This window comes from Schistocerca gregaria, chromosome 2 (assembly GCF_023897955.1).
Source record: "Schistocerca gregaria isolate iqSchGreg1 chromosome 2, iqSchGreg1.2, whole genome shotgun sequence".
Taxonomy (NCBI): Eukaryota; Metazoa; Arthropoda; class Insecta; order Orthoptera; family Acrididae; genus Schistocerca; species Schistocerca gregaria.
In genome coordinates this window covers 753,949,443-753,971,711 of record NC_064921.1, presented here as the reverse complement: position 1 = coordinate 753,971,711, position 22,269 = coordinate 753,949,443, and the positions used below count along the sequence as shown (strand labels likewise).

At 38.4% G+C, this 22,269-nt stretch overlaps 2 protein-coding genes across 2 annotated transcripts in view; both read right to left on the bottom strand.

Moving 5' to 3' along the window:
- Positions 1–1,199, bottom strand: part of LOC126334938 (acyl-CoA Delta-9 desaturase) — a 103,919-nt gene extending 102,720 nt beyond the window's left edge. Inside the window, exon 1 of the mRNA XM_049997679.1 lies at positions 1,096–1,199. Within this exon, the coding sequence (XP_049853636.1) occupies positions 1,096–1,106 (11 nt within the window). The 5' untranslated portion in view covers positions 1,107–1,199. The remainder of the gene's footprint in view (positions 1–1,095) is intronic.
- A 1,401-nt stretch (positions 1,200–2,600) lies between these two features.
- On the bottom strand, positions 2,601–20,197 carry LOC126334939 (28S ribosomal protein S10, mitochondrial). Its single transcript, XM_049997680.1, has 4 exons — positions 19,960–20,197; positions 19,202–19,351; positions 18,983–19,113; positions 2,601–3,652 (listed from the first exon to the last, which is right to left on the bottom strand). Exons 1-4 carry the CDS (start codon positions 19,972–19,974, stop codon positions 3,325–3,327), a joined length of 624 nt encoding a protein of 207 aa, XP_049853637.1. The 5' UTR covers positions 19,975–20,197; the 3' UTR covers positions 2,601–3,324.
- Positions 20,198–22,269: the final 2,072 nt, after the last annotated feature.

Sequence of the window (22,269 nt, the reverse complement as noted above, 5' to 3'; positions counted from 1 at the left end):
TTATTGATTTCAAACATTTTGAATGTGTATTTTTGTTTGACTTAATTGTGTCAATTTTCACTATCACCATTTCTTATTCTACTTTGTATCTAGGAAATGTGAAGTCATAGAGAAAGACTGATTTTAACAGTGTATTCAGTCAGCACCCAAAAATTAGGTAAATCCACCCATTTACAAACCAGATGCATATGTCATGGCTCTGCAACATTAGACAGTGGACAAGAATAAGAAATGTGGAGAACTTGAGCCATACTGGAAGAGATACGAAGACTGAGCAAATATGATTGCAAACATCCATTAGTTGATATGCAGCAGCCGTAGAAGAAGGCAAAATACTATAAAAGTAACAGGGATTAAAAATTGAGATCAGAGCATGCATTAGGGAAAGTGAAAAAGTGGAACAATTTAAATATTTAGGAACACAGATAGTGGAAGATAATGTGGTGCTACAGGAACTACAACAACAAGTAGCTACTGGTATCCAGAATTTTATGTACTCCAGTAAGTCTAAGCTGCAGGCATAGAATCAGATGTCGAAGACAAGAATATATGATAATAATCAGACCAGTGGTAACCAGGACATGGACACTAACTACAAGACAGGAAAAGATACTACAAAAGCTTGAGAGGAAAATGCAACAGAAAGTGTGTGGACTAATATATGAGAACAGAATGGAGATGTAGACAGAATGAAGCACTGAAACACATCTCTGGAGAGTTAGAAATGCTAGCACATGTTAAAACAAGTCAGATTTAGGTGGGTAGGGCATGTATAAAAGAAGCAAGATTGATGAAGACGGTGTTCAAAGGAAAATCAGGAGGGACAAAAGCTGGGAAACTGTGAGCAAAAGATATAGACAATATTGTAAACAAGTCAGGTTTTGAAGATGATATGAATAGCTAAGAACAGAGATGTAGGGAGAAATGTACTGGAGGCTCAGAGAAACTTTGCGTCTGACTGTGCAGCAACGATTTTAGTATTAACACAAACGCTTGCCAGGTAAACTTGCAGTTTCCTGTTGAAGCATCTGTTGAAATAACATGCTTTTAAAATTATTTGTTGTATAGGCCCATCCTTACGAATAAAAAACTTACGGTATTTCCATCTTGGTATGCTGGGCCAATTGCACACTCCACTCCTTGTTGCCACTACAGAACAATGAAGGCCAGTATATGCTTTTACATATGAACAGGATGTTGTGACCCCAGAGGTGATACCCAAGTATGCATTATTCATACTTCCTACTATTGTCCGCTCATAAATATAAGCGCCAAACAATTATAAGGTCATTCACGCAGTACACCTGAATTGCTTTCTACGTAATTTTTCAAATGTTACACTTATCTAAAAAGTCACACAAAGTCTAAATAACAAAGAGAGTTGTACAAAATGACTGAAGGACCTGTAATACTAAACAAAGAGACCGGTAAAGGACAATTAAAACAACTTTTTTACTATGCAGCTTGATATGGATGAGACGACAGACATTGCTGGCTATCTTACAAAGATATGGACGCATCTATAAGTTCATAAAATGTACTCCCTTTAACCTTTGAAACAACCTCATAAGAGAGGGCATGAATATGACAATTGTGGGTACATCACCAATCCATAACCAGTCACGAAATGTGTAACTTTTAATGCAAAATACTTCCTTCACAAAGAAAGAGATGATGCTTCTTGCAGTGAGTAATCTGTAACATGGGGGATCATACTTTCTGACTAATATGTTAATCACTGCTAACTCATCTATACGTGACTTCAGTCAGTAATGTTAGAATACTGGAATCAATTTTAATTTTCTACCTATTGACTTTTAATGCATATTTTACATCATCTTATAAGATGATAACTGTGTCAGGAGTGTGAGTGTGTGTGTGTGTTTTGTCTGCTTCTTGACAAAGACCTTATTGGCTGAAAGCTTACTTTGTGACAGTCTTTTTGTTGTGCCTATCTGCGATTCAGCATCTCTGCTATATGGAGAGCAGCAGCTATTTTTTTCATGGTATAGTAACTTGGGAAGTGTTAGATTGGGTCACTGACAGTTAAAAGCAAGATAACAAGTGCATATTGAGCTTAGTATCGAGAAGAAACATGAGAAATTTGGAAATGCTTAGTTAGTTGGGGAGACATTTACCAGAAATTAAAACTCTGTTCCCCTTTTTCGTTTCATTTTCAGAAAATGCCTTAAAAGCATCTACCAAATACCTGCGCTGGCTTTAGAAATACGACTCAGGGTCCATCATTCTGATAAAAGTGACTGGTAGCAGATCTGTTGCGAAGTAGTACTGAAATATTTAAGGAGTGGAAACGGAAAATGTTCTAAGAACCATTTCTCTTCTAAAAAAAAAGGGTTTTATAGTGCTACTGTATTCTTGGTATTACGTTGCCTGTCCCTAAACTTGGTCCAATTGCCAAACCATGGAGAAAATCTTCCAAACATGCATTAGGAGATGGTGCTTGGTCTTTGTGCCACACTGTGGTTCTATTTGGAGCTAGAAAATCTGATGGTTATGAGAAGCGGTTTTTGATGAAAACAGTTATACTATTTAAAAACATGTATTCACATGATTCTTGCAAAGAAGAAAACAGCAACCAGTCACAGTTAATAATGCTATTTATTTACACAGATAGTGCTGTAACTACCAGCTAGCAAGTTTTCCTTCTCTTGTGTGTGCCTACTGAAACTCAATACTTCTGCTTTGTGGTGAGTGGTCTCCTTTAATCCTAAAGTATTTGGAATCCTCTTTACTCCTTGTAACTTTCTGCAATCAGGTTTGTACTTTCTTTAAGCCTCTGGCTCTCCAGTGGGAGAACTGGCTGAAGTTGATACATTTTGCAGAATGAAACAGCAGCTGTAAAACTGTAATTTAGTTCTGTCTACATTACATTCAAGTGGGAAAAGACACAATTCCACATGTATCACAGATAACTAAATAACAGTTGTTGTCATCCATATAAAGTACATAAAACAGTTAGCACCACTGAAGTAACGAGAGATAAAATAATACCCTGTTCCATTTCACTTGAACAGTTTACTGCCTAAAAATCTGAACACACAGAACACACTAATAAATAATGCATGGCCTCAGTCAATCAACAACTTTTTTTTAACACTGTAAGTGATCATTATAGTTCCAACTTTAAGGAATGATAACTGGTTCATCAAAACTAAAGTTTCCATTCAATGACACACTACAGAACAGTAATCACACAGAGTGTTAAATGCAGAATGACATGACACACTTAAAACAAAGATGTCTGTTATGTAACAAACATCATACACTTCAACTACAACACCCTGTAACCACCAAAGATTACAGCTACTGCTGTTGAGTCTCTTGCTGCTGCTGTTGTTCCTGCTGCTGCTGCTGCTGCTGCTGCTGCCGTTGAAGACTTTCCAAAATTGCAGTGGGATGTAAATGTGGAGGTAGCTGCTGCACCTCAACTCTAGTTGCTTTCATGGCTACGCCTTCTGGAAGATTACGCTGGATGTATTCAAGAAACGTGTCTGCAGTAGAACCGGTGAGCCGTAGGAACTGCATGAAACGGAAGTATGTTCGAACCTCATATTGAACGCGGTGTTTCTTGTAGATATGTATTGACTTCAGCAGAGTTAGCCTCTCATGGTGTGCCTTGCGTGGTGACCAGCTGCAAAACACATTATGAGAATTTATACTTTTACTTTATGGAAACATTATGTACTAGCAGAAATCATTGAATGTATGACACATTGCACATAAAAGTTAAAAGTGTGTGCCTTTAGACTAACGTCTGTGCATATAACTGTGTAGAACCAACACAATGAAAGGTAAACAATGTAAGTTTATTATTTCATCTGGCCAAATAGCAGTAGAAAGACCATATGGTATTCGCCGAAAACTTATAGTAATAAGATTTGCCTATTCTTATTTTTATTTATGTCTTTTTGTTCCTCCCTATAACAAGTACAGCATTCTCTCATCTAAGATAACACAAGATAGTTCTGATAGAGTATTTATTTATTTTTTCTGAGAAGGTAAAGTACTGCTAAACAATAAATGCTAGTCTGAACTGAAAGTATACGGAAGATGTACAGTGGACAACCAAGTGAATAATATATCTGAAATAAACCTTTGTTCACATCTCTTAAATCTAAGACATATCGACTCGCCAAAAAATTAATGTAGCATGTCACTACCTACCTCACTACCTACCTACTGTATAATAATGAAAGACTGCAAGTGGTTTGTTATTCAGTTTATAGTCTTCACAGATTTTGCTTCCAACTCGTACGTTAAGAAACAAAGAGCTGCCTCCCTGCCCCATTTTTTCTCTGACTGTCCATCTTTTTAGAGATGGTTGGGGAACTTCGCCGTTTGATGAAGGATGTAAAATTAAACATCTTTCTGGCAACCAGTTTCAGCATTTTACTACACCATCGTCAGGCCCCTGACCAACATGTATGACGAATCTACCTTGGTTGTGATCAAAACAGGGGACAGAAATGCTGGTATTAGTAATATGTGCTATAGTGATCACTTCAGGTTGGCAGGTGATCACTGAAGCAAATATTACTAATACCAGTATTGCTTGGGCCTGTTTTGATCACAACTGAGATAGATTTTTCCTACTCATCGGTCAGGGACCTGAAGATGGCGTAGTAAAATGCTGAAACTGTTTGCCAAACAAAATAAGTTTGGAAATTTGATGGCTGAAAGGTGTTTAATTTGACATTTCCAACTTTTTTATCTTGAAAAACTCATTGTACGTAGAATGACATGACCAAAAAAGTTATTGAATACCAGTTTGCATTGAGAAATAGAATGAAGCTACCTCGCTTACATCATGGTGGTGTTGACAGGAGGCAGGCACGGAGAGTAGCATTTCACCATGGAGACTGGGTCAGGGGAAAATACATCAGTGCTTCTGGTGAACCAGACAGTGAAAGTAAGGAGAAATGTAGTGGGGCATAGCAGCTGGACAGGATCATGTCATGTTCATTATGTGAAGAAAGAAATGCCATTTCTAATGCAATAACATGTATGAAGAGCTTTTACGAACCTGTCCTATACAACAACAAACTCGTTAGCCAAGCATGGCATAATGGGAGTCAATGATACCTTCATAATAGGAAGACCTATGCCTATGTCTAGCCACTACTTTGCTCCATAAATATCCCAGCAGTTTAGCTCATAAGGCAGTCGGTCAGACAGATCAATGGCCTGCATGACATTTGCACTCAATCCTCTGATTACTGCAAAGTGATGTCTAGCACAAGTCTGTTGTAGATTTCTTGCATGCAACTGAGCAACGACAGCCACTACTGGGAGAGAGGACTACCTCATCATAATCACCAGTCACAGAGTTCAATACCACAGCCTGCCGCTTTCACAGATGGGAGGATCTGGGTGCCTTCCCTATCGCCTTGGTTGAGGACACTAGTGTTCCTGATATTTTGGTGGATTGACCAGAGCATAACTGAATGTCAGGCCCAGATCATCATACTACATGCCTACACAACAACTGTCATTGCATAAGAATGGTGGCATGTCCAACACACGACACCTTCACTCAATGCTGTGGCATCGCACTACAAAATGTATGAAAAAAGTTTCATAGTTACTCTTTTATTTGGTCAAGCAAACTTTAAATGTATTCCTTGAACTACGATTTAACTCATTGTGTCTCCATTAAACTTAGTTATTATGTGGGAAAAATTAAAAATTGATGTGCTGGATTATAAGAATTTGCCAGTCAATTACAGAAAGTTCTATGCATTATTTGCAACTGACTTAACTTTCTCTTGAGAGTACATTTCTTCAGATCCCCTGAACAGAAAATTGTTCTCAGCAATTGGAAGATAATACAGATAATTTTCATCCAATGAAAGTGCAACTTGGATATTCTCAATATATATATCAGTTGCAGAATATCCAAGTATAAATATGTTGACCAAATTTGAATGAAATTACTTTTTTCTGACAACCAAATGGATTCTGAAAACTCCAAACATGAAAATCGAACTCCCATTCTTCACACAATATTGTGTGAGCAACAGATCAGGATAACCAGGTTGTATTGTTCCAAGCGTTCACTCAGAAGTACATCATTAATCGATAATGTCAAGAGATCACATGATGTTCTGTTGTTACCTTTCAGGAAGCTTATGCTCCTCCATACACATTAAAAATATATATATCAAACTGGTACTGTGTTATTACTCAACTAGGCAGTGGAAACAGCAATGATGTGTCATGGAAAGTTTTATGATCATAGAATTATCACTGGTGTCCAAAGCTAGGTAAAGAAATTGGCACAAACTGCAAAATCCTTACCACATCAACATACAGGAGACAGTGAGGATACAATGACATGACTGCAAATAGTCACAGATTTATCTGACATAGTGTTCAGTGTCAGAAATGCTGAAAAACCTTACAGCAAACATTCAGTAAATAACATTGGCAACTCAAAGAAGTCAACTTATAAAATTACAGAAACAGACATTTTGAAAGTCTAAGAATGTCCAACAGCCTGCTATGTACTGCTTCTAAAGGCACGGTGATAAAGTATTTCAATAACAGAAATCCCAGGACGGAGGAGATGAACAAGAGAGAGGAAAGCCAAACATTCAGCTGCAAGTCACTGATGGCTGATACATACAGACATATTACAGGTCAGAAAGGCAGTTTTCTAGTCTGTTGCATGTGTCAGTGCCATTCATATGGATAATTGTAGTAATTGCTGTTTATTTTCTAAATGAGATAAATCAAACAATGGCTCTCTTTCTCTCTCTCTCTCTCTCTCTCTCTCTCTCTCTCTCTCTCTCTCTCTCTCTCTTTTCTCGGGCCTCACAAAAAAGTGAAGGACCAAGAAGGGGAGGAGGAAATGAAATGAAACTTCACAGACTGAGAGGGTACGTGATGTTATTTCAGAGATTATAATACTGAATCAAATTTCATACCTCCTGAAGCTAGTACTCCATGGTTTGAGCCACAGTTCTCTGAAGTAAACAGTATTTTCATCAGCCTTTACACATGTAGTATATGAAGAGAGACTTCCAAAAACACACTGTAAGCACTCACTGCACTAGTTTTAAGAGAACACACATTTTTAATAGTGAAAAGTAAGGTTAAGCAACAAGCATAAATGTGATTATACATATGCTAATACTATCTGAGAAACCACTCCTAACAAACTGGCAAGTGGAAGAAAAATAACAAGGTTTTAATTACTACAGAATAATTTTCATGCACCTATTCTGAATAAATTGCTGCCCTACATGAAATGTATCTATGCAGTGCTGTTACACTAATCATTCTGGAGAAGCTTGGTAGCAAAGAAGGCATAATAAATGTCATTAACCCAACAAGTAAACATATCCAGCAAACTGGAAAGTACTAGTATATACCATTCAGATTTTATTAGACTTCTTTTATTTCAATGTGTGTAGCAAAATATACCTAGGAAATAAAAGAGGAGTAACTAAAACATCTGGTATTAGGTAATGGAAGATGAGTAATGAAAATGATGAATTATTATAAAGAAAAATAAACTACACTCATGCTCATAAATTACGGATAATGCTGATACATGGTGAAACAATGCTTGGTTAGGCGGTTTGCGGGTTCAAATCACCTCCGGGTATGACCATGCGGTGCATTTGACCTGCGGTCGTCGCAAGGTGGCGCTAGCAGCAGTCCACATACGCAGAAGTCAGAGTACAGTGCAGCGAGTAAATGTGCAGACACCAAAATAACTTTGTCTGTGTATGTGCGGATGGATATGTGTGTGTGTGTGTGTGTGTGTGTGTGTGTGTGTGTGTGTGTGTGTGCGAGTGTACACCTGTCCTTTTTTTCCCCTAAGGGAAGTCTTTCCGCTCCCGGGATTGGAATGACTCCTTACCCTCTCCCTTAAAACCCACATCCTTTCATTTTTCCCTCTCCTTCCCTCTTTCCTGACGAAGCAACTGCCAGTTGCGAAAGCTCGTAATTCTGTGTGTGTGTTTTGTTCATGTGCCTGTCTGCCGGCGCTTTCCCGCTTGGTAAGTCTTGGAATCTTTGTTTTTAATATATTATGTGGAAAGGCAGTTATAAAATATACTCTGTAGAAATTTGAATCTTAAAGAATCCAAATGAGAAGATGAACTTTTATCACCACTGATTCTACACAACTTGTATCATACAGTAAATTTCTTTACACGAATTACTTCAAATAATATGTCTGTCATGGGTTTTATTACAACCATCAGACAGGACAATAAGTATACTGAAACAATAAGCGAAAAAAATCAAAAACCTTTCTTTCAAATCTTTGGATGCACACAACATAAAAAAAAAATCAATAAAGTTCTTTTCTTTTGTCAATATACCACCCCCTGGACTAAAACAACAATCCACAACTTTAGCAGCTTAGGTACGTGTTGACCTTATTTTTAAATACAATAACTAGACAGGGAGAACACAACAGTTGGCACATTTGGTGGAGCCTTGGATCTGGTGAATTAAGAGCTACACACTATGACCACGTGTGACATAATTTCCAGAGGACAAAAACTGAATTCTGGAGTTTGTTTTTTGCTTTCTTTTTAAATATTAAGGCCTAAAGTGGTTTAGTCAGACCAGCCAAAAATGGTATCTGGGCCTCAGCTGTTCTGGTTTCTGATTTAGTCACCACAAATTCTGTTTCTTTTCAATTAAATATTAGTGGTAGAGAACTTCAACCTTAGTTTAATGTTTCTACTGATCCTCCACTGCACAAAAAGTCACTCAATTTTTTAATCCAAGATGTAACCTGACAACTCGCGTATGTTTCAAAAATGGCTGTGTGTTTATACTGGAGCAAAAATCAATCGTGGAAATGGAAATCCGGCAGCTAGAATCACATTTCCAGAACTGATAATGGTGTGTTTACCTGAACAACCATAAGCGGTATTTGGAAACCTGGTTTGGGAACCCCATATAAATATGGAAACAGTACATCTGGAAAGAGTAAAATTCTATAGACTGGAAATCTGTACACAGGCTGATAAAACAATATTTTGCATCTACACCTGTATTCTCAAACCACTGTACGGTGCATGGCAGAGTGTACACCCCATTGTATCAGTTATTAGGGTTTCTTCCCATTCTATGCACATATGGAGCACAGGAAGAATGATTGTTTCAATGCCTCTGTGTGTGCAGGAATTATTCTAATCGCATCCCTATGTGAGCAATGCATAGGGAATTGTAATGTATTCTTAGAATCATCATTTAAAGCCAGTTCTTGAAACTTCATTAATGAACTCTCTTGGGATGGTTTACGTCTGTTCTCAAGAGTCCTCAAGTTCAGTTCCTTCAATATCTCTGTGATTCTCTCCCATGGATCAAATAAATCTATGGATGCTACCCTTCTCTGTATAGGTTCAATATTCCCTGTTAGTCCTATTTGGTACGTGTCCCACACACATGTGCAATATTCTAGATCCAGTAGGATGAGTGATTTGTAAGCAACCTCCTTTGTAGACTGATTGCAATTCCCTCATATTCTACCAATAAACTAAAGTCTAAAACCTGCGTTACCCATGACTGAGTCTATGTGATCATTGCATTTCATGCCCCTACAAAGTGTTACACCCAGCTATTTGTATGAGTTGGCCAATTTCAACAGTACTCACTGACAGTATAGTCATAAGATCCTACATTTTTTTTTGTTGTGAAGTGCACAATTTTACATTTCTGAACATTTAAAACAAGACGCCAATATTTTCACTCCTTTGAAATCTTACTGAGAGCTGATTGAATATTTATGCAATTTCTTTCAGATAGTACTTCATTACAGATAATTGCATTATCTGCAAAAAATGTGAGGTTACTATCAATACTGTTTGCAAGGTCATTAATATACAATATGAATAGCAAGGGTCCCAACACACTTCCATTGGGCACAACTGAAGTTATTTCTACATCTGGTAATGACTTTCCATCCAAGATAACATGCTGTGTCCTTCCAACCTAAAAGTTCTCAATCTAGTTGCAAATTTCTCTAATACCCCATATGACCATACTTTTGACAATAGATGTAGGAGTGGTACTGAGTCAAATGCTTTTCGAAAATCAAGAAATACTGCCTTTATCCAAAGCTTTCAGTACATTATGTGAGAAAAGCACAAGTTGGGTTTCACATTATTGATGCTTTCAGAATCCATGCTGGTTGGTAATTGGGAGGTCATTCTGTTCAAGATACGTCTGAGCTCAGCATATGGTCTAAGATTCTACAACAAATTCATATCAAGGATAATGGATGGTAGTTTTGTAGATCACTTCTGCTACCCTTTTTGTAGATGAGTGTAACCTGTGCTTTTTTCCAAGAGCTGGGCAGGGTTTTTTGTCCACGGGCTCTACGAAAGATTGTAGTTAGAAGAGGAGCTAACTCAGCCACAAATTCAGTACAAAATCCAACAGGGATTCCATTGGGCAATGGAGCTGTGTTAATTTTAACGATTTCAGCTGTTTCTCAACAACACTGACACTAATATTTATTTCATTCATCTTTTCAGTGATACAAGAATTAAACTGAGGCATTTCTCCTACGTTTTCCTTTGTAATGGAACATTTCAAAATGGAGTTAATTATTTTATTTTTAGGTCTATTTATTGCCGTTAGATTCAATGTATGTTCCTCATAAGCGGCTTTCTTATCTATTGGTTCTAGGTGGTTTTCAGAGAAGGCATTTAGTAATGTTTTGGAGGATGCCTTATTATGTGCACCCTAGTTAATTGTTGGAGCTTAAAATCTCCACTGATTATTACAGTATGATTGGAGAACTTATGTACAAGTAAAAAGAGGTTCTCTCTTAAGTTTTCAGTTACACCATGAGACGAGTCTGGTGGGCGATAGAAGGTTCCAATTATCAAGTTATGACCACCCTTGATACTGAGTCTTGCCCAAACAATCACACATGCAGCTTCGATTTCCGTCTCCATGGATATGAGTTTCTTGTCTACTGTGACAAAATACACTGCCTCAATTTCCCATTTGCTTATTATTTCAATATACACTTAAATTTTCCCCAAAAACTCTCATTGCAATCAATTCAGGTTTCAACCATCTTTCTGTACCTAGTATTATGTGAGCTTCATAGCTTTTCATGAGCGCTTCAAATTGTGGGACTTTATTGTGAATGCTTCAGCAGTTTACCATTAGGATTTTAATACTCTCACCTGTTGGAGGCACTTCTTTCAGTCTTACACTAATACTTCCAGGTTTCCTACAGTTATCGTTATCTGGACTGAATGGAGAGTTGCCTAATCCTTTTTTTTGTTATTTATTAAAAAAAAAAAAAGACACGCACCCTCATGTGCACTCCACCCAGTCAGCTACCTGAATAGCAGCCTCTGATGTTCTCAACCCTATGGTGCAAGTCCAGAAAGTCCTGGGGACAATGTTGCACATTGTGACGTTCACTGAAACTCTATGCACAAGACTGGTCTTCTCAACCTTCTCTGCCAGTTGCTGTAATGACCCAAATCTGACCTCGCAGTCCAGGCGACAGGTATCGTGTTCCAATTTGCGCCACAATCTGCATTTGGCTGCACCCTGTTTCCTCAACGGCTGCCAGCATAGCATCTTCAACATGTTGAATGAGGTTTCTAGATATGCACACTGATCACACAAGGTGTCATTTCCTGCCCTTGCAGCCATTTCCCTAAGGGACGCCATCATTTGCTGCATGTTGATAATTAATAGAACCCTATCCTTTTGCGTATGCTTCCTCTTGACAATGAACAAAACAGATTCCCCAAAAACAGCTGAAGTGAGGGCCATTCGCTTAGTTTCAGTGAAAGACAGAACCTCAAACTTGCTGGCTAGGGGGATTAGTGCAACACCCTGAGTCCTCCCTGGCCCCAGCCCACCCTATAAAGGACACCCAGGTCTACCAGTGACTCACCACTCACAGTAAAGTGGACAAGTAATGGCAGATCTTGTACTTTCTGCAGAGGAGATATGATCCACAGAAGTGGATAGTATCTGATGTATAGGTTCACGACTCTTGGGTGCTCTTCCAACACACTGATTTGCTGCAGCTGCCAATTGTTTGACAGTAGTCAGGGCGATTTCCAGCTGCTTGTGAACATCAACAACACATCCCGTGTTCAAGAGCAGCATTCACAGGGGGGCTGCATTCTGGCTAATGCAATGTATTACAAGATAGTGAACAAATAACTTTAAATTAAGGCTGCTGATTATCTTTTAATTTTTTGAGTTAAAAAGATGTTAATTACCTATAAGAATTGAAGGAAATACACAAAACAAGATTTCTATTAAAACAACACAAAAACCTGTGACAGAATTTTTAGTTTCTTAAAATGTTTTGAGGTTAATTACAGTTGTTGGCAAAATCGAAAACTGAATTAATTTATGATACTTCCACATAATATATAGGGTCATTTCCATTTAAGGGACAACTAGATGTAACACAAGATGTTTGTTAAAATATCTGCACACCAATTTACTAAAAGTTGCTCATATATTCTGCACAGTATAATGGTAGCCTCCGAAAATTCTCAAAAATGCATGTTTATTTCCATTGATATACAATGAAACTCAGGGGTGATGTATTCTTTGGCAGAACTGTGAACAACAAATGCTGGTTTGCTATGAAATAAGTTCCATATTCAAAGCACTTGTACCGGTACTTACACATATAAGGTATTTCTTGAATAAAAATCTCTCGGTGTACATGCCGTGTTAATTCAGGATGAAACTCCAAGCTTTCGACCACTACCTCCATGGTCGTCATCAAGGCTAAAACTGACTGTCGTGAACCAGCGAGGCTCCCACATTTATATGCAAAGGATGGCTTCTGATTCTTCCAAGTGTTGCTAAGTGCATAGCCGTTGTCTCTGTTAAAGTTGTTATTGCTAAGTCTAATTTCGACTGCTTCCCGGATCACAGAGTCCCAGTAATTCGATGCGTGGGCTATTACACTGGTTTCTTCAAATAAAATCTTATGCTTGTTAAGCAGGCTATGTTCAGCCACCGCTGATTTTCCAAATACCTGTATTTCAGGTGGCAATGGTGCTCGATGCAGCAGTCGGCAACGGTTCTTACAGACTGGCCCACTTACTTCTTGCCGCATTCCCAAGGAATAGTATAAATTTCCGGCACTCTTAAGCCGAGACTATCTTTGAGTAGTCTCAACATTTCCTTAATTTTCCTAGCAGGACTATGGCGAAACTGGCTGATAAATTTGAGCGGCTTAACCGTGATCAAGGAACTACTGGTTCCAACGGCATTCACCGCACTGTTATCAACTTCTCTGACATGGAACTTGATGAAGCCACCATCTCGGCTCTCAGTACAGGTTTGAACTTTGCCCCAGCCCTACGTAAGTTACTGGTGGTTGAGATTATTAGTGGAGTGGAACAACCAGTTCATTATCTTCCTCAAGAAGCAGTGGATGACGTAAGGCTTGCTACTAGCCGGATTTTAGCGACATCCAAGCCGCCTAAGTCAAACATCAGTGGAGAGGAGAGACAAGGACTGAAATTGTTGCAGAAGGATGAAGATTTAATTGTTTTACCTGCTGACAAAGGGAACGCCACGGTAATCATCAATGCTAAAGATTACTACAAGAAAGTTGGATTGTTACTTGAGGACAGCACATACCGGATTCTCAGACGGGATCCCACATCGGCGCTCAGCAGGAAGACAAAGGAGCTACTTAAAAACTCTGGCCTCTCCGACGAACTGGTGAATTTATACTATTCCTTGCGAATGTGGTAAGAAGTTGTGGGCCAGTCTGTAAGAACCGTTGCCGACCGCTGCATCGAGCACCATTGCCACCTGAAATACAGGTATTTGGAAAATCAGCGGTGGCTGAACATAGCCTGCTTAACAAGCATAAGATTTTATTTGTAGAAACCAGAGTAATAGCCCAGGCATCGAATTACTGGGACTCTGTGATCTGGGAAGCTGTCGAAATTAGACTTAGCGACAATTACTTTAACAGAGACAACGGCTATGCACTTAGCAACACTTGGAAGAGTGCACTGGATAAAGAAAAATCGCAGAGAAATACTTCCCACACTTTACCTCCTGATTCAAGGGATGGTGCTGCAAGCAACGCGGGATAGAAACTACACCTATGGAAGTAGAGGGCACCACTTCACTAGGAGCCATATCGCTGTTGCTATGACATATTCCAGCCAATCAGAAGCCGTCCCTTACATATAAATGTGGGAGCCTCGCTAGTTCACGGCAGTCAGTTTTAGCCCTGATGATGACCATGGAGGTAGTGGTCGAAAGCTTGGAGTTTCATCCTGAATTGACGCGGCATGTACACTGAGAGATTTTTATTCATAGTTTTGTAAGTGTTCGAAAATTCTCATAAACAACCTGTTTCTCGAGTAATTGTACAATGAAGTTAGAGAATCACTGTTTTGAACAAGAATAGGTCTACTGTTCTCTGAATTTTTAAAAGAGAACAATTAAGTTTAAGACTATAATTGGCAATAATATCTGAAAGTAAAAACATCAGATTCTAAAGAGTATGGCACTAGGAAGTTACTGAAGGTCACCATGTTTCTTGGTCTATACTGACAACCTTAGTGGTATAACCTAAAAGAAATCCATTCTGTTAATTAGTTGTGGTAGTCACGTTTGATGCATCTCTTTATGCTTGTCTAGTCTGTGGGTGTCTCTTCGTCTCAGGAACTGCACATACGATACTGTGCTGATGAGCCAGAAACAGCATCAAAATGGCAGTGATCCAGGCCTCACAGAACAACAAATGTTCGACATCACTAACACCATGAAAATATTACTGAAATAAAAACTGACAAACTAGTTTTTTGGGAATCAGGGTGGGTAACACAAAAATTGAAATAATGAAAACAAACAAAAATTGCAGAAGTCATCACATAATTTCATATAGACTGTTATCGCCACTAAACCTATACAAGTTTAAAATTCAATATGATTCAAGCTGCCACCCACATCCCCTAAATGGATCAAAATTTCTGTTAGACCTATATACAGAAACAGTCAGAAAAGCTTGTAGAGGAGTTGCAGGGTGTTTGTGTTGAGCCATAATTGTTAACAAAAAAAATTGGATATGTTGCACCACTCCCAAGTTAATTAGCATTGCATTTAGCCAATCAAGCCATTGCCAAATTCAAGCAGCTAAGCAGCTCCTCCCCCCCCCCCCCCCCCCCCCCCCACACACACACAGAGAGAGAAATTGTGATCTCCATTCGGTTTCCATGGATAGAAGAAGTGATTGATACAAAAATTGAAAATGGGACAGTAGTAAGGATTGAACCTGAGAAAAAGCTGAGCACTTTTGTGCACTATCATCTACACTATGAGAAAAACTGACACTAATTGTATCTGGCAGGCTGCTTGTATTCATATGTGCAATGACCTGATTGACTAACTTAATTAACTCAGAAATGGCACAATGCGTCCAATTTTTTTCTTAACAATTATTTCTCAGCACAGATTGCCCTGCAATGCCATTACAATCTTTTCAGACTGTTTCTGACCACCCTATAGACCATGTGAACAAAGTAATCCAACCCCATGAACTGGTAGGCACGTGCTCCATGACAGCAGCAACACTACATCAGTTTTACACATAACGAACACGGAAGTGTCCAATCCCACCCATCTGCTTTGACCCATGATGTCACAAATGTGGCAGCAACGACCATCCACTACAACTCCAATATGGCGCCTATGGCGTCATTACATAAACACATCAACAAACACAAAAATACATCGAAAAACCAATACACACGCCTACCACAAAAAACCTAATCAAACTAACAAGACAAGTGTGGAAATTGGGGTTTTTTGGGTGGGGACAAACTAAATATAGACACTTGCCACTACACCAAACGACAAAAAACACTAAAATAACAAGACCCCACAACCTCCCCAAATTCCACTACACACAAAATCCACTGGAATCGAGCACTTCCCTTGACATTACCACGCCATCCATAAACACACCACCAGAGCGAACCACCGACTACAACAATATGCCACCTATAAACACGCCACACATGCAAACTAAACCAAAAACATCACCTAACACACAACACATAAACACACCACCAGAGAGCACCACCGACCACATCAAAATGACACGTACAAACACTCCACTCTCACAAACTAAACTCCGTGCCGCCCTGATGTCACACACCACAACAGCCATACGTCACGGGTCAAAGCCGACGGGTGGTATCGGACGCTTCCGTCGACCCACAAACACACATGACAAATCAAATCCAAAACAACAACAAAATCAAATGACCAATGTGGCACACACAAGAACTAAGTCACATATTGTAAACAAAACACACAAACACATCTGCAGCAGCAATCTACAAACAAAAGTCACATTTTTCACTCACCTCCCTCTCTCTGCTTTTAGTCAAGTTTGTGCCATGAAGCCCTTGGGTCAAAGCACTTATGGGTGGTATCGGTAGATTCAATACTTTACTTTTATGTTCAATATTACAATATTTCACCTTTTTCAAAAAAGCTTATCTTGCTATTGCCATTCTGCATTTTATATCCTCTTTGATGCTGCCGATTTCGTGAAATGACTGTCTGATTCTCTCTTCATTGTCTGAATTAATGTAGCTATGCTCTATTACTCTTGTTTTACTTTGATACATGTCCACCTTATAACTTCTTTTTATGACACTATCTGTTTCACTCAACTTATCTATCATCATTTGCATCACTGATAGCGATATGATGTCATTGACAAAAGTTTATTTTTTTCCTTCTGCCTGAGCTTTAATTCCTTTGTCAAATTTCTCACTGGTCTCCTTTATTGTTTGTTCTATGTACAGATTGAATAATATGAGGGATAAGCCAGGATCCTGCCTGACTCCCTTCTTCTCAATTACCAGGTCCTTTTCATACCTTTCGGCTCTCATAGCGGACAGAATGAATCTTTAATATGCTGCTCAAGGAACTCAAACTAGGAAAATTGTTTTTCAATAATAAGCTGATAATAAACTACAGATAAGCAAAATCCACACTTTCAAAATCCCAGATGAGAACACGGAGTGCAGTGTTGCCATATGAAACCCTGTATTGTTTCTTACAATTCTACCTGATGGCAGCTCTGCAAACAGTGTGTGCTTCTCACTCGCAATGAGAAATGAAGGGAAGTTGATCCTTTTTTTTTTCTTTTTTTTTTTGGGGGGGGGGGGGGGTGGACTGACCTACGTCTCCTAGATGCTACTTTTTCTCATCCCTAGTGTAGTCCATTTTAAACAAATGATAAGGAACCTGTGTTAAACAAGAAACTGTTGCAAGCTGAGAGCATCACAACTCTAAGCAAGTTAAATTTAGACAGCAATAAGCCTACACAACTGCCTTCCCAATTTACACCTTTAAGCACACTGTCGGCAGGTATTAGAGAAAACTAGTGAGTATCCTCCAGTTAATTATTTTTTTGCTGGAAGATATAATCCACAAGTATCACTTGTGAAAACAAGTAAATAAAGATACAACTGAGATTTAATTCTAGTAAACATGAACCTACACATACCACCCATCTGCTTCAATCCACATCATCAAAATGGCAGACATAAACCATACAGTGAAATCTACATTCAACACAGCTAAGATTTCATATGTATATGGCGGTTTCACTGACTTATAACGGAACTCTCACCTTCCAAACCAACCTAGACACTGGGCTACATTGCAGTTCAGTTTGTCACAAATATCTTGCACGTAATTAATGCAGAAAAGAAATATTCTCAGTGTTTTGTTCTACTTCTGTTTAAGGGCATCACAACAGTATGTCAAGGATCAAAGCTGGCATTTGGTATCAGTAAGCTCAACTCACCTCCGTTTTGCAAAATATCGATAATGCGTTAAGCAGACAAAGAGGTAACACTTCACAATGGCATACAAGTGGCAGAAAGAAACAGAATTATTCTTTCAAGAGACCCAAATTTCTTCAGTAAAAGCTTTTCTGGAAAACCAATATGAATAGCATAATGATGGTAGGCAATGAAAACCTCCTAACTCCATCTGTCTACAAAAATTCATAATTCCAGTAACTCCATAATTAATGAGAGATTTGAAAGTGCACAGATTTCTCTCTGACAACAACCAGGCTTCTACTATAGTGTTACACATGTAGCAAATTTCCATATCATTTTATATTATTTTTTAAGAAACTGTTACTGCTTCACCTGCAAAATTTAACAAAATGGAGTTACAAGAGTTTCATTGCCTACCATTGATATATAGAAGTAATATTTCATTCTGGAACTTCTTTGTGCTATTTCCCTGTAGTATGTAACACAAACAATATACAAGGCAACTGTCCGTAACGAAACAGTTTGGATTTATGTCAAACAAGGCTGTCAAGAGAATACGCAATATTTAGTTTGATGGATGACACATTAGAGTCAATCAGAAATTAATACCACTGGGAATATTTTGTGACCTAAGTCTTTTCATTTACTATCAAATAATGAACAGTGGATTACTGACAAAATAATGTACATGTTTGAAAGGGCAAATTTGTTCCTGTATACAGTTCTCAAACCAACAAAAAGAGGACTACACTGCACCTGGAGCAAGCAAATTTATTTGAAAATATGTTTTTTGTTAATTTCTAAGAAAAAAAGGAGATGACATTTAATTCTTCTTTCTGTTAATCTCACTGAGAATCTTTAGGGGTGTGGAACAAGTCAAGCAACAGATTAACTGGGCTGTCAGACATTGATTATCTGCAGTCTGCAGTGTACAAAGGACTGTCCCCCCCTCCCCAAGCAAAAGTTATAGTAGAATAAGTAATAGTTAACTTGTAAAAAAGATATGAAATTATGCACTGATAATGGTACGTGGTCAAAAAATTTCCATATATAAGAAGTATCATTCTAACTGTTCATAATTTGATTTGCCATGTTAACTGTTAGGTCACACGAAAATTACAAACTTTAGTCATGATATTTTACATATGTACTGTACTTGCCACTCTCCCACTGTGATTCCCAATTCACGAGCTGCCATTGTTGCAAAGGTCTCATAGCTCTTTAGAACTGCAGGGTCATTTCCTCGAACTTCTATCTCCAAAATTTTATACAGTTTGTCTAGCTCCTCTTCCTGATACAAGCAAGCACACAAGAAATAACAATGAGCAACCAAACAAATTTATCTCGAGATAAATGTATGCTGTCTCGCCAATGTTTACCTGTAGTGCTGATTTGGTAGTTACAGGATTTGTTGATGTACAGAAGCTACTAATAATACTCAAGTTAAATCTGCTGGAAATAGACACTGGCACATCGTGTTGAAGGGGCATCAGTAGTTGCTTACACTTGCCAGCAAGTGCTGCTACTGCCTGAAATAGACGTATAAGGATTCAAGGGGTATTATTACTTTAACACAACAAACATATTTCTAGTATGGGAACACCACATAATCCCTGAAAGTATGTTCATATGTGTCAACATATACATTTACCTAACCTCTTTCCCTTACTCCACATAGTGGCAGTCGAGACATCCTAACAGAAATATAAAACGGAGCCACTTCAACATTTAACAGCATTAATATGAGCAAAACTGACTACTCGGTTGCACACAGAAAATAATCACTGCATGAATCACAATACATTGTAGAAATGATGTTACGGTATACTAAAGGATGATTCAGAAGGATATAGGTTGCAGTAAATACTGGGAGATGAAGAAGCTTGCACAGAATAGGATAGCATGGAGAGCTGCATCAAACCAGTCTCGGGACTGAAGACCACAGCAAAATAAAATGCCGCTTCTACTGCAGTATGTAGGTCAAATTAAATTGCGAATTAAGATAACTAGCTCGAAAAAAATAACGTGATGATCATAAAAGATGTATATCTTTTTATGGTAGTTCGAACGCGGTTCTAGTACAAATCCTTAACCTGCCAACGTACTCATACAACTTGTATGGATAAATTTAACTTACCAACATTTTGTTCATGCTGGCCGTTGTGGTTGTTAAACTTAGTCACTAATTTCCTTAACCAACCTTAACACCCGCTACTAAATCAAAAAACAATAACAACACAAAGATAACCACACAAACTACTACAATAACAATACAAAGATAATATTTTCATGAAGTATCGTAGCGAACACGTTGGTCAGAAAAAAAGGGATTCGTCTTTACGTCACAAACGTGAAGTCGACGTCCGCCAACTTATGTAGCCCAAAACATTAGGTTCACTTCATTTATACCTCCATGGTTCACAGCGGTGATACTTCCCCATGATGTCATTCTGATATGCCCATGCCCAGTTTAGACTGTTAGGCTTTTGTGGTCGTTTCCTAAATAGCATCTGGTGCTTTTACTGCGTGGAGACGTAGATGTTTTACCAAATATGCCAGCTTGCGTAGTTTATGGGTGTACTAATCGATCCAATCATAATCTAAAGTTTAAAAATGTCACATTTCACTCTTAAGTGGACCCTTTCAAGTAATATTTTCTTTTGTATACATGAATTACGTCTGCCATATTTACTTTTATTCTTTCTTGTGGTTTTCATTGCTTTCCAAACCCCAAACTTTCTCACATCCGAGCCGCACTATATCAACGGCCTCGTCCTCGCACAACACACGGCTACATGACCACACTGATTGTTGGTGCAGCATTTCACGCCTCAAATTCTTCCCACCGATAATTGCTTATTGTCCACATTTCCTTCCTCTTTAAACAAAAAAAAAATTCTTGCTAGAACAGCCGGAGTCTGCTGCCTCTCGTGTGTGTGTTTTGTGTGTATGATTGCTTCAAAGTGTGTGTATGCATTACTTCCTTTGATAAGAAGACTTTGGCCGAAAACGTATGTGAGCACTCTTTCCGTCGTTACCGCTTGCTACTCAGAGTGTTGGTGGTAACCTACCCACCTCACTGTATAGTTATTCCCTTATGAAGTTTGCTGTAGATAATCCACTGCACTTCAGAAGGAACAATGATGCAGTGGATTACAAAACCAGGAGAAAAAAAAGGTTGTTTGTAGCAGATAAAGGGGTTCACAGAGCAGCAACCAAAATTTCTGATCACTTACCAAGTGATATAAAATGCCTGAAACACAGCAAAGTCAAATTTCAAACTAAACTGCTAACTTTTCTCTTTGATGACTCCTCCCAAAATGAAATTAAAATGTAAAATGAAATTGATGGTCAAACTACACGTAGATCCCAATTGTGATATGTTTGATTATTCATGAAAAAACTGACAGTAACTGGCAAGAACTATTATGGGAAAAGAAGAAAGTAGGTCACTGTTGGAAAAGCAGGCGTGTATGTTATACCAGTTAGGCCATTTTTACTAAAAATGACGTACATACATGTTAAAGCAAAATACCCATTTTACGGAGTCTAACGGTTTGATATCATTCCATTAATCACATTTTTAGTATTGCTCAGTGCTGGAACATATTCAAAGATTTTTTTTGGTTTTTGCCCTGTAAATTGCTATATTGGTCACACACTGAATGAGGCATCGTAGGTAAGATTTCAAAGTGAGAAGATGCGTAAACTACCATGAAAGTAATCCACTAACGATCTAATAAAACGAGAACTCTATTCTGCATTCCAATATACCTCTATACAGTTCTGTTTCTCTGGCATAATCGTGCACTTTGCTGACATGCGCAACATACGACAGCATACCTTGCTTCTTTCCTCATTGTACGCGATTATGGGCTAGTGAAGGATATGTCGGTAAGATTTTCGCAAGCATGAATTTTAAAAATGTTATTCATGTAAGCACTGTAATTTCTAATTTTTAAAACAGTTGTTGCATCCACTCGACAGAGATAATGAACAAATAAGAAACATTACCAGTAAGCAAACAAGCATTAGTTTCAGAGTTCAAGCATCATTTGCTATCGATACAAATACAGTAAAAGCGGAATTAAATGAATTAGGAAAACACGCTTTTCACATCTCTTCCTTCGCTTCTTCGTTATTCGAAATATGTCAACAAAAAACAAGCTACATTAACGAGGTCACAAGTGTCATATTGCTACAGAAAATACGCATTGAAGCACAGAAAAACGATCGAAATCGCCCTCCTGGCACTATGTTATTCAAGTAAGCACTGTAATTTCTAATTTTTAAAACAGTTGTTGCATCCACTCGACAGAGATAATGAACAAGAAGCAAATGCGAACAGTAGTCTCTTAATGTTTCGGGTCACTTAAGAAGCCGGCAGGCCCTGCCCACTGTGGCTTCAAAGCAACGTATGGTGAAAGTCTATGGAGCAATCTCCCTT